The sequence below is a fragment of the Chiloscyllium plagiosum genome, unplaced genomic scaffold (assembly GCF_037043375.1).
Source record: "Chiloscyllium plagiosum isolate Xiang-an unplaced genomic scaffold, Cpla_swu_hap1 HiC_scaffold_3, whole genome shotgun sequence".
NCBI lineage: Eukaryota > Metazoa > Chordata > Chondrichthyes > Orectolobiformes > Hemiscylliidae > Chiloscyllium > Chiloscyllium plagiosum.
In genome coordinates, this window is record NW_028270141.1 from 137,878,805 (window position 1) to 137,892,816 (window position 14,012).

The 14,012-nt window shown below is 41.8% G+C and overlaps 1 protein-coding gene across 4 annotated transcripts in view; it reads right to left on the minus strand.

Annotated features, from left to right (window-relative positions):
- Positions 1 to 14,012, minus strand: part of tpcn3 (two pore segment channel 3) — a 65,056-nt gene that overhangs the window by 23,263 nt on the left and 27,781 nt on the right. For 3 of the 4 annotated variants that reach the window (XR_015754639.1, XM_087983779.1, XM_087983781.1), the window contains 4 exons: positions 11,267 to 11,468; positions 8,926 to 9,070; positions 6,424 to 6,609; positions 6,266 to 6,330 (listed from right to left, as the gene is read on the minus strand). Coding sequence is in view for 3 of the 4 variants with exons in the window: in XM_087983779.1 (XP_087839905.1) it covers positions 6,266 to 6,330; positions 6,424 to 6,609; positions 8,926 to 9,070; positions 11,267 to 11,468 (598 nt within the window). In the remaining variant the exon portion in view is untranslated. The remainder of the gene's footprint in view (positions 1 to 6,265; positions 6,331 to 6,423; positions 6,610 to 8,925; positions 9,071 to 11,266; positions 11,469 to 14,012) is intronic. The other variant, XM_087983784.1, reaches the window with a different exon arrangement.

Sequence of the window (14,012 nt, forward strand, 5' to 3'; positions counted from 1 at the left end):
AAGACAATTCCCTCCGTGACTACCTGGTCAGGTCCATGCCCCCCTACAACCCACCCTCCCAGCCTGGCACCTTCCCCTGCCAACGCAGGAACTGTAAAACCTTCGCCCACACCTCCTCCCTCACCTCTATCCAAGGCCCTAAAGGAGCTTTCCACATGCAAAGTTTTACCTGCACATCCACTAATATCATTTATTGTATCCGTTGCTCCCGATGCGGTCTCCTCTACATTGGGGAGACTGGGCGCCTCCTAGCAGAGCGCTTTAGGGAACATCTCCGGGACACCTGCACCAATCAACCATACCGCCCCGTGGCCCAACATTTCAACTCCCCCTCCCACTGCCGAGGACATGGGGGTCCTGGGCCTCCTTCACCTCCGCTCCCTCACCACCAGACACCTGGAGGAAAAACGCCTCATCTCCCGCCTCGGAACACTTCAACCCCAGGGCATCCATGTGGGCTTCAACAGTTTCCTCATTTCCCCTTCCCCACCTCACCCTAGTACCAAACTTCCAGCTCAGCACTGTCCCCATGACTTGTACGGACTTGTCCTACCTGCCTAGCTCCTTTTCCACCTATCCACTCCACCCTCTCCTCCCTGACCTATCACCTTCATCCCCTCCCCCGCTCACCCATTGTACTCTCTGCTACTTTCTCCCCACCCCCACCCTCCTCTAGCTTATCTCTCCACGCTTCAGGCTCTCTGCCTTTATTCCTGATGAAGGGCTTTTGCCCGAAACATCGATTTTGCTGCTCCTTGGATGCTGCCTGAACTGCTGTGCTCTTCCAGCACCACTGATCCAGAATCTGGTTTCCAGCATCCGCAGTCATTGAAATAAGTAAATAAGCTTGATAAAAACAGTGTTAAACTATCTACATGAATCTTCATTCTAGTTTCTTTCAAAGTATTCCTTCAAAGAAGTAACAAAGAAGATTGATGAGGGCAGAGCAGTAGATGTGATCTATATGGACTTCAGTAAGGCGTTCGACAAGGTTCCCCATGGGAGACTGATTAGCAAAGTTAGATCTCACGGAATACAGGGAGAATTAGCCATTTGGATACAGAACTGGCTCAAAGGTAGAAGACAGAGGGTGGTGGTGGAGGGTTGTTTTTCAGACTGGAGGCCGGTGACCAGTGAAGTGCCACAAGGATCGGTGCTGGGCCCTCTACTTTTTGTCATTTACATAAATGATTTGGATGCGAGCATAAGAGGCACAGTTAGTAAGTTTGCAGATGACAGCAAAATTGGAGGTGTAGTGGACAGCAAAGAGGGTTACCTCAGATTACAACAGGATCTGGACCAGATGGGCCAATGGGCTGAGAAGTGGCAGATGGAGTTTAATTCAGATAAATGCAAGGTGCTGCATTTTGGGAAAGCAAATCTTAGCAGGACTTATACACTTAATGGTAAGGTCCTAGGGAGTGTTGCTGAACAAAGAGACCTTGGAGTGCAGGTTCATAGCTCCTTGAAAGTGGAGTCACATGTAGATAGGATAGTGAGAAGGAGTTTGGTCTGCTTTCCTTTATTGGTCAGAGTATTGAATACAGGAGTTGGGAGGTCATGTTGCGGCTGTACAGGACATTGGTTAGGCCACTGTTGGAATATTGCGTGCAATTCTGGTCTCCTTCCTATCAAAAAGATGTTGTGCAACTTGAAAGGGTTCAGAAAAGATTTACAAGGATGTTGCCAGGGTTGGAGGATCTGAGCTATAGGGAGAGGCTGAACAGGCTGGGGCTGTTTTCCCTGGAGCGTCGGAGGCTAAGGGGTGACCTTATAGAGGTTTACAAAATCATGAGGTGCATGGGTAGGATAAATAGACAAAGTCTTTTCCCTGGGGTGAGGGAGTCCAGAACTAGAGGGCATAGGTTTAAGGAGAGAGGGGTAGGATATAAGAGAGACTTAAGGGGCAACTTTCTCACGCAGAGGGTAGTATGTGTATGGAATGAGCTACCAGAGGATGTGGAGGCGGCTGGTACAATTGCAGCATTTAAGAGGCATTCGGATGGGTATATGAATAGGAAGGGTTTGGAGGGATATGGGCCGGTTGCTGGGATGTGGGACTAGATTGGGTTCGAATATCTGGTCGGCATGGTCGGGTTGGACCAAAGGGTCTGTTTCCATGCTGTACATCTGTATGACTCTGAACTGTCGCTGTTCTGTCTTTTTGGTATTCACATACTAAACTTCATGATTCTACTTTGAAGGGCCTCTCCTCACAGCAGCATTCTATTATTTAGGGTACCACAAGTTGATGTTCTGGCCTTTGATTTTTAAAGTTGCAAGTAAATCTAATTCTGAATATTTGTTCTACATAAAGGTCAAATAAATTTTTAACAACAGTACTCGGTCTCATCACATTCCTCTCTTCCTTGAAGAGTATCTGTCCCTTTTCTAGCCTGACTCACTTTATTTGGCTCTATATAAATCCCTCATTTTTATTGAAAATAAACATGAGAGAGTGACAATGTCCCATTTCAGCAATGTGCTGTTTAGATTAGATTAGATTACATTAGAGTGTGGAAACAGGCCCTTCGGCCCAACAAGTCCACACCGACCCTCCGAAGCACAACCCACCCATACCCCTACATTTACCCCTTACCTAACACTACGGGCAATTTAGCATGGCCAATTCACCTGACCTGCACATCTTTGGACTGTGGGAGGAAACCGGAGCACCCAGAGGAAGCCCATGCAGACACGGGGAGAACGTGCAAACTCCACACAGACAGACAGTCACCTGAGGCGGGAAATGAACCCGGGTCTCTGGCGCTGTGAGGCAGCAGTGCTAACCACAGTGCCACCGTGCCGCCCATTTGGTTTAACATTTGGTTATAAACAAACATCAAAATGCTTCTTCATTGATTTTGAAGAATGTATAAAACGTTCTGGTTTACCTCGGGATATTTATTAGGCTGTTCTTAGGCTAACCACTCCCTCTGTCCCTACTCCGGGTCTAAACCCAGATTGTATTTCATTAAGCTTCACTTCAAACGTGATAGTATTCCTTTCTTTTATGATTTCCAAGATGAGGGGAGTGAATTAAGCTTATAGCTCTTATATGATTGAACTCCAATTGGGAGAACAAAAACAAAGAGGACTGTTAAAAAGTATCATCTGAAAAAAGTCAGTATTTCAGCTATTTGAACAGAGCTGAAAAGCTACAGAGATCTCATCCAGAGGGCCAAACCGAGAGCAAGCAGAAAGTGGGTCGATTTAGGATTTCTAGCTGGATGATGGATGTCACACAATGGACCTAGCTGGGATAGAGCAAGACAGACAAGTGTAGCATTCCACGACAGCAGATCTCCCACTCAATAACAACAAGCAGAAGTCCATATTATCTGTAAGACTTGAGGATTCATTATAACTTGGACCAAATGTTACATTTATCCCACCAGCTCACAGTTGGATGCTAATCCATATTCTTAGAGGTAAACAATTCTCCATGTCAAAACTCAGACCTGTTTATTGCCACAATTCAGAAATAGCACCACGCATTTCGGAACCCTTATGGCATAAACACAACCATAGCTCTTTCAAATAATCAGAACAAACACAATGGGCTCCTTTCATATTGTAAGATTCTATGAAATATTGCATAATTCTAACCTATACTAAAACTTTTCCTTTTGCACTGATAACTAGACATATAAAAAGATTGTCAGAGTTGAGAGTGTGGTGCTGGAAAAGCACAGCAGGTCAGGCATAGTCAGTTAAATGATAAGTGGTCTCCCGATTACTGTATTGCAGTTATTGCAACTTCAGAGCAGATTAACTAAATAGAGTCAGAGTCATCGAGATGTACAGCATGGAAACAGACCCTTCGGTCCAAACAGTCAATGCCGACCAGTTATCCCAACCCAATCTAGTCCCACCTGCCAGCACCCGGTCCATATCCCTCCAAACCCGTCCTATTCATATATCCATCCAAATGCCTCTTAAATGCTGCAATTGTACCAGCCTCCACCACATTCTCTGGCAGTTCATTCCATACACATACCACCCTCTGCATGAAAAAGTTGCCCCTTAGGTCTCTTTTATATCTTTCCCCTCACCCTAAACCTATGCCCTCTCGTTCTGGACTCCCTGACCCCCGGGAAAAGACTTTGTCTATTTATCCTATCCATGCCCCTCAATTTCATAAACCTCTATAAGGTCACCCCTCAGCCTCCGACACTCCAGGGAAATAGCCCCAGCCTGTTCAGCCTCTCCCTATAGCTCAAATTCTCCAACCCTGGCAACATCCTTGTAAATCTTTTCTGAACCCTTTCAAGTTTCACAACATCTTTCCGATAGGAAGGAGACCAGAATTGCACGCAATATTCCAACAGTGGCCTGACCAATGTCCTGTACAGCCGCAACATGACCTCCCAACTCGCATACTCAATACTCTGACCAATAAAGGAAAGCATACCAAACGCCTTCTTCACAATCCTATCTACCTGCGACTCCACTTTCAAGGAGCTATGAATTTGCACCTTCTCCAGTAGGTACATCCACATACTGAATTAGAAAATGGTCTTGTACACACTTAAGAAATTCCTCTCCATCTAAACCTTTAACACTATGGCAGTCCCAGTCGATGTTTGGCAAGTTAAAATCCCCTACCATAACTACCGTAATTATTCTTACAGATAGCTGAGATCTCCTTACAATTTCCCTCCGACTACTGGGGGGGTCGAGAATATAATCCCAATAAGGTGATCATCCCTTTCTTATTTCTCAGTTCCACCCAAATATCTTACCTGGATATACTTCCGGGAATATCCTCCCTCAGTACAGCTGTAATGTTATTCCTTATCAAAAATGCCATTCCCCTTCCTCTCTTGCCTCCCTTTCTATCCTTCCTGTAGCATTGGTATCCTGGAATATTAAGCTGCCAGTCCTGCCCATCCCTGAGCCATGTTTCTGTAATTGCTATGATATCCCAGTCCCATGTTCCTAACCATGCCCAGAGTTCATCTGCCTTCCCTGTTAGGCCCCTTGCAGTCTAATTTATTAGTCCTACCTTGTCCCTGCCTGCCCTCACTGTTTGACTCGCTTCTGTTCTCAGCTGTACCCGTCTCAGATCGATCTCTTCCCTCACCATCCCCCTGGGTCCCACCCCCCCACCTTACTAGTTTAAATCTTCCCAAGCAGTTCTAGCAAATTTCCCTGCCAGTATATTAGTCCCCTTCCAATTTAGGTGCAATCTGTCCTTCTTGTACAGGTCAATTCTACCCCAAAAGAGATTCCAATGATCCAAAAATGTGAATCCTTCTCCCGTACACCAGCCATGCATTCATCTGCTCTATCCTCCTATTCCTGCCCTCACTAGCTCATAGCACTAGGAATAATGCATACATTACTACCCTTGAGGACCTCCATTTTAAATTCCTGCCTAACTCTCTGTAATCTCCCTTCAGAATCTCAACCTTTTCCCTTCCTATATTGTTGGTTCCAATGTGGACAATGACCTCCTGCTGGCCCCTCTCCCCCATGAGAACATTCTGCACCCTCTGAGGCATCCTTGATCCTGGCACCAGGGAAACAACACATTATGACACCGTATTGAAAACAGCAGCACGACTGCTGTCAGGTAGGTTATCACAATTTTGTCATAGTGTTTTCACTTATTTTGTGGAGGACAATTTAAAAAAAAAAGGAGATTCTTCCCTGTTGATTGTCCTGATTCATTTTTCCGAAGCCTCATGTTCTGTAAGTTACTGAGTGCCATAGCCATTCAGCCTTTGGTTTGTGTGGAATCAGTGTGGTTATTACACAGAGGGCACTATGCTTTCCCTTCCATAAGCCTTCATTAATGTAATTTTACCAGGCAATTAAGAGAATCAGGTTTTGCACACGTCAATTAATATAATTAGTATGTACATTGCCACTCAGAATACCATCCCACCCAGGGCATGTTTCCCATCCAGTCATCAATGCCCATGAGTAGCAACATCCAACTGGTACAGTTGCTAGGAATCTCACCTTAAATGTTCTTTCATGTAGCTGCTTGTGACATAGATTTCAAGTCTCTTAAAACCAAAGTCACAACTGGTTCAACAGAATCAATCCCACGTCTTCTGACTGAAAGCCCAACATTGGGTTTAAACGAATATTCATATTTTCTCAGTAATAAACATCTGTTAATATTTAAACAGTTAATGCATAATTTTACCAGATTAAATAACTATATTCACAATGGTACTACCAACTCCCACTTTCTTTCCAATAGTTTAGAGTTTACACTGACAGCCAAATACAAACTATACCCAATACTTACATGACTTCAGAGCAGCATTGACTATAGTTCCCATCAGAGCAGCAACAATTATTAGAGAATCAAACCTAAAATGTGTATTAAAAAATGGTTGAGTTATGTGTCCAAAATAAATCATGAATACTACATAAATCAAGAAAATAATGAGTGTGAAAGATTACCAATTCCAAAATTGAGATTTGGCAAAAAATGCCCTGGGTTCATACACGAAGAGTTTCAACAGTATTTCAATTAAGTAGAGTGTCAAAAACACCCATTCTGCCTTGGATATTAAAGGGTTGGTCTCATCACCACCAATGAAAATAGCATTTATAACAATGATAACATCGTATGTGTAACGGAAACCTCTGTAAAAGAGAGAGAGATAAAGAGACAAACATTTCAGAATCTCATTTTACTGGCTGAATTGCAAAATAATAAACTGACTGATTGGGTCAAACAGTTTATTTCTGTGAATTATGTCTTGTGTTACAAAGGATTTATTATAGTAGGCCTCATAGTAAGACAGAAATATTAACATTGTAGTAAAAAGGAAAAATACTGTTGGTGCAGGACAATGCTGGAGAAACTCAAGTTTGGCAGCAAAGGATCCTAAAGTTTGATTTATTGTTGTCACATACACACACACATACACAGTACTTCTGTGTATGTATAGCACACAGAGACCGATCGTATCGCAAAATCAGGCTAGCAGAACAGAGGGAGTCACAGGGACAGTGGATGAGCTGGTTTTTAAAAAAAAAAAAAATCCATGGATTCTGGAGAAGTACTAGAGGATAGGAAAACTGCTAATGTGATACCCTATTCAAAAAAAGGGAGGGAGGTAAATGGGGCACCTCTAGGCTGATTATCCTAAATCTATAGTAATGGAATCAATTATTAAAGGAATAGCAGATTATTTGGAAAATCATACACTAATCAAGCAGAGTTAGTATTCTTTCATGAAAAGGGAAATTGTGTTTGACTCATTTATTAGAGTCTTTCAAGAAAGTCTCAAGCAGAGAAGATGGAGAGGAACCAGAACCAGTGTTTGGACTTCCAGAAGACATTCGACAAGGTCCTTCACAAATGGCTCAGTCATAAGGTAACAGCTCAGTGTTAGAGGTATTATATTCGCACAGATAGAGAATTGGCCAATGAGCAGGAAATAAGTGGCAATCTATGACCAGTAGGGTTCCACATGGATCCGTGCTGAGACTGCAACTGTTTACATACAATTTACAGTATATTTACGGTACAATATATTGGAGAAAGGAAGTGAATGAACTTTTGTAAATTGAAAGATAACACAAAAATATGTGGAAAGGCAGGTTGAGAGAGGAATACAAATGGTTTACAGAGAGATATTGAAAAGGTTAAGTTGCCAAAAAGCATCAAAATTTGCACAATGTGGGAAAATAGAAAGTTGCTCATTTTTGGAAGGGAGGACCAAAGAAGAGAAAATTGTTTAGGTGCAAAGAAACTACAGAAAGTTGCAAAACAAAGGGAAGTGGCGTGCCTGTGCCTGAAACACAAAGCTAGCTCCTACGTACAACTAGGAATCAGGAAGGCTAATTGGCCTCTGCTTCAAGAGGGTTGGAGTAAAGAGTAGGGAAGTCTTACTGCTACTGTACAAGGTGCTGGTGAGACCACATCACGAGTTTTGATCCCCTTAACTCATTTCTTTGGACACAGTTTGGGGAATGTTCACTTGGGTGATTGCTGAAATGGAGAGATTGTCTTATGAACAAATGACAAAAGTTGGGACTCATCAGAACTAAGAACAGAGAGTGGTGATCTCATTGAAACATACAGAATTCTTAAGGATCTTGACAGAGTACTGAAGATTTTTCCCCTTATAGGCAAGTCTAGGACCAGAAGACAGTCTCAGAATTAAGAGGAACCAATTTAAGACGGAGATGAGAAGGAATTGTTTCTGAGGGTTGAGAGTTTTCAGAACTATTCACTACAGAGAGCAGTGGGAGCAGAGCCAGTGTCTGTTTAAGGTTGAGATAGATAATTCTTGATCAGTTGGGAAAGCAAGGGTTATAGGGAAATCACTGTAAAACGGACAAGAGGAACGCTAGATCAGCCTGAATCCTACTGAATAGCAGAGTAGGCTCGAGGGCCCAAATGTCCCACTCCTGTTCCTATTTCTTATGGACCAGCATTTTGGAGATGGAAATAGAGAGTTAATTTTGAGTCAATAAGGCTTCTTCAGAATCTGAATTCTGGAATCGTCATATTGGACTAGAACATTAATGGTTTCTCTCTCCACAGATATTGCCAGACCTGCTAAAAAGTGGAAATCTTTTCAATGATTGGCTTATTATATGGTAAAAATCTAAAAAGCAGTCAGTATGATAAAGCCACCAATTGTTGATACTCCATTGTGCAAATGCATAGGACACTGAAAAGTGAAGAGGGGAAAAAATAGCACTGAATGTATCCTAGCACACACCACACACTTCAGATTTTAAACCTCCATATATCATTTTAATACATTAAAGAACTTCCAGTTGATGGAACATGTTGGCATGCTCCAGGCAGGAGTCATTTCACACACTGCAATACTGCAAAGTTTGAAAAAATAAATCAAATTGATCTGCCCTTGACAAAGTTTGTTCGTAATGGACTTCTTTCCGAAGTTTTCAACCTTATAGAAATAAGTCATTATTACATACTGATGTTTGACTATTCTCTGGATGAACTGGCTCACTGTAGAGTTGTACATGTTCGGCATGCATTTCTCCAATGGGTGAGTTCTCTCCTTCATCTGAACAACCTGGATATTCAGGAGATCTGCCAAACGGATGAAGGACTCTCTTCCTATTTAAATACATTTGGCATTAATTACATTCAAGCATTTATCACATCTTTCTCTATAACACACGCACATTTGTACTTTAGGTTCTGCATTGCAATAGTTCACACGCATTTCTCCATCATCCAGCAACAGTGCAGTTTTTTTTAGTACATCAGCCCTGGATAAATTCTGATGCATTGCACACTTACAGTGTACAGTAAAAGTTGCTGTGCAAATACTCCAGTTTTGCAACATCATTTTAGTCAGAGGCAGTTCAAAACTCCAACAATGAATCAGCTAAGATTTCAGGAATGCTACTAATAAAACAAGAGGTTCAAATGTCTGTACAGAACAAGAACATTCAAATGGTCTTTTGCGGGTCTTGAAAATTGGAAAAGAAACAAACAAAAAGAAAACACTCTTAAGGGCACACAGCTTGAATACCATCGAAGGCCACAGTCCTCTGGATTTAAAAAAAAAGTTTAGAGGCAACTTTTTCATTCAGAGGCTGGTGCATGTATGAAATGAACTGCTGGAGGTGGTAGGGGAGTCTGGTATAATTAAGAAGCATTTGGATGGGTTGAGAGGAACATGGGACAAATTCTGGCAAATGGGACTGCATTAATTTGGAATATCTGGTCAGCATGGAAGAGTTTGACCAAAAGGTCTGTTTCCATGCTGTACAATTCAATGACTCGGTAATTCTATAATTAAAGAACATTATCTATTTGTGGAAGCTAGCTAAGCTCAAATAGGCTGGTATATTATTTACATCAAACAAAATAGTGCTTCACTGGCTATAAAACACTGATCTGATTTGATTCATTATTGACACATGTACCTGAGCACAGTGAAAAGCTTTGTTTTGCATGCAGTCCAGGTAGATTACACTATACAAAGTATATTAGGATGATAGAATTTTCCAACACTTGGCCATAGCCTTGAATACTTTTGCCAGCGTTCGACAGATGCTAGCCGGTCTTTCACTAGCACCACTTTACTAAGAAACAAGTAACTATTTCAAAGACAAACATTTATACCGAGTGATGGATGGAATGAGCATTTCTAGTTTCATAAAGACACTGCAAAAGTAGAAATGCATCAATTTATATCAAGTTGCTTCAGTGCTGATCTGGCTGACAGAAGGATGTCCCTGGACAATAATCATATTGCAAAAGTGAAATGCTGCAATTCAATTTCACCACAGTTCAAAATTCAGAAATTACATTATGACTAGCTCTAGTAAAGGGCAACTCTTGTTACAACAGACCAGACATAGTATATTTTTGCTGTGTGAGAGATAACAAGCAAATGGAAATTAAGTAAGTGTCTTATATTAATTGACTGCCAATGTGACTAATGGCATGTTCTCTACACAAATCTACAAGATGTGCCAATGAGCAAACAGGTGAAATAAATGTTATTTTTTTTAGAAAAAACAAGTGAAACCCAATTCCAGCATACAATTTGGTCTTTACAAATTAAAAATACTCAATTAATCCTGATTGATCCTCTTTTACCCAGACTGCTGGAGATTCAAGGTTTCCAGCAATTGGTTCAAGGTCTGACATCACCCAAAATGCATTGGATTCTGTTCTAAAAACAAAAAGGTGGTGGATAACAATATCTGTTATTTGTTTTTCTCAAGGTTAGCTAGAGCAAGAATCCCTTATTTTTAAACTAGGGATCAACTGGGCATGATGGCTCAGTAATTAGCACTGCTACCTCACAGCATCAGGAACTCAGGTTCAATACCAACCTCAGGCAGCAGTCTGTGTGGAGCTTGGGTTTCCTTTTGGTGCTCCAGTTTCCTTTCACAGTCTAAAGATGTGCAGGTTAGGTGGAACAACCATTCTAATTTCTTGATTTCCTGATGAAGGGCTTTTGTCCAAAATGTTGATTTTCCTGCTCCTTGAAAGCAGCCTGACTTGCTTTTTTTCCCCCAACACCACTCTAATCTTCACTCTAACCTCCAGCATCTGCAGTACCCACTTTCGCCTAACCATTCTAGTTTGCCCATAGTGTCCAGGGATGTGCAGGTTAAGTGGATCAGCCATGGAAAATGCAGGGTTACAGAGGTGCGTTGGTGGGCTCTGGGAACAGGCCTGGGTGGGATACTCTGAAGTGTCAGTTTGGACTCGATGGGCTGAATGATCTGCTTTCACACTGTAGGGATGCTATGATTCTACGACAGGGAGACATTCCATGCAAATACCCACCCACAAAGCCCTTCTGTTCATCATCTGAAACTCTCCACAGTAGCTCCCTCTGAGAGCTGGGAATCTCTGGTGCCACAAGTTTCACCAGCTGCCTCCAGCGAGAATCCGGAACTATAAACTCTGTTCCATATGTTATCTTCAAGAGGTTAAATGCTTCTATCATTTTTCGATGCTTCATGTAAACTAGTTTCCTTACTTCATTCTGGAAAACAAAGCATTAGCTTATTGATTAAAATCATCTCTTCAAAATTTATACCAACTTGCTGAACATATTTCCATTACTACGAAACTTAAATGGAATTTAAAATATCAAATAGCCTTTCTTTTTCAGGCAGGGAGTTCAAGAACATTTGAAATGGTATCATCTCTCGAGCTCTCACAGATTATATTTTTAGAAATTCATTCACGGGACATGGCTAACAAATATGTCGTCAAACAGAACGCTTCACCCAAACGGTGTCAAGGTTTGAGTGTTGTTGAAACTGCCCCTCATCCAGGCAAATGGTTAAAGGTATTCATCACCCTCCTGACTTGTGCCTTGTAGATGGGGGACACGCTTGGAGAATCAGATGAGTTTCTCGCTGCAAGATTCCTACCTCTGAAACCGATCTCCTAGCCAAAGTACTTATATGACTAAATCAGTTTCTGGTTAATGGTAACCCGCAGGATGTTGACTGTATGGGATTCAGTGATGGCAATGCCCATGAATGTCAAAGGGAGATTCTCAGATTCTCTCTTGTTGGAGACAGTCATTGCCTGGAATTTGTGTGGTGTGAACTTTATTCCCACTTGTCAGCCCAAGCCTGGATGCTGTCAAGGCCTTGCTGCATTTAAGCATGGACTCTGAATCATAGGAGGTCTATAGCACTGGATAAGGCCCATCGGTCCATAAAGTCCACACCAGTCAAAAAACAAACTCCTAACTGTTCTCATCCCATTTCAAACACTTGGCCTTAGATGTCTCGGCATGGCAAGTGTACATATAAATACTTACATATTGTGGAAGTGCCGGTGTTGGACTGGGATGATAAAGTTATAGTCCAACAGGTTTATTTGGAAGTACTAGCTTTCAGAGCAGAGCTTCTTCATCAGGTTATGAGAGTTTCTGCCTCTACCATTCTTGCAGGCAGTAAGCTTGAGTATCTGCCAATGGATAATTCTCCATCCCTGCCTTTATAACCATCTCTTCCCTGTTCCTTTTCATCCACAGCCTTGTGGTTCCAAGCCCCTGTTTGGGGAATCTCCTCAGCATTACTGGCCCTATCACCTTGCAGAGTACCTGAGGAATTGTGAGTAGCGACAAGATTTCTGACTAGAATTGCTATGATTTCACAAGTAATTCTGCAAACTAGACCCTTGTACATCATCTTGCAAAAATTTTAAAATGAATTTAAATCATGCATTACACAGCACTTCACACAATCAACTATCTTTGGAGTGCTGGGACGTACATAGATAAATTTATTGGTATACATTTCAGTTCAGCATAGCAGTCACATTTATCATCAGCTCAATGAAGGAAATACTACTTCAGGGAGCGATTTGAGAAGCTCGAACTCTAGCCAAAACAAAAAGGAAACTGCAAAATCTACAGCATAGCATCCATGCAAGGTAATTTTAAAATCAAGACATGCATAAGCAGCAAGAGTCACAAATGTTTGTTCAGGTTAATGTTAAAAATCACAACACCGGGTTGTGATTTATTTGGAAGCACTAGCTTTCGGAGGGCTGCTCCTTCATCAGGTGATTGTGGAGGTTAAGATCATGCTTACAATGTATAGCCCAAGGAGTTCAGTATCATGGAGATGTGATACAGTAAACAATCAGATTAAAACTTTCATCTTTTAACATAGATATGCTGGTTTCTGTTCTTTGATATGTAAATCCCAGAATTTATTTTAAATTACATTTTCAAGATAACTCAGCTTTTTAAACAATAGGTGTGAAGTCTGTCTGTGTCCCAATGCTAAGTCAGACTGACAAACCCTCTATATAGTTTTACATGGATTTGTGCAGTTTTTGAGCAAAATATACCTTGCTGCAGGCAAGGATGCCCTGAGACATGGTACATTGGTGAGACCAAGCAGAGGCTACGACAACAGATGAATGGACACCACACAACAATCACCAGGCAGGAGTGTTCCCTCCCAGTCGGGGAGCACTTCAACGGTCCGGGACATTCGGCCTTGGACCATTGGGTGACCATCCTCCAAGGCAAACTTCGGGACAGGCAACACAGAGTGGCTGAGCAGAAGCTGATAGCAAAGTTCGGTACCCATGGGTATAACCTCAACCAGGACTTTGGGTTCACGTCACACTATAGGTGACCCCACTGCACTATACACTTTCTCACACACTCCCCTACATACTCTCATACCCACGCAGACTCTCACTCACTAACCCCATCGCACCCACATGCACATTTAATCTGTCACTCCTACATAAGTTGATGGGGTAAATTTGTTTCTGCAGAATTATATTTTATTTTGCTCAAAAGCTACATAAATCTGTAAAACTGTAAAGGTATACAGAGGGTTTGTCAGTCTGACATAGCATTGGGACACAGACTTCACACCTATTGTTTAAAACACTGAGTTATCTTAAAAATGTAATTTAAAATAAGTTCTGGGATTTACATATCAAAGAACAGAAACCAGCATATCATTATAAAAGATGAAAGTTCTAATCTCAGATTGTTTACTGTATCACATCTCCATGACACTGGACTCCTTTGGCTATAAATTCT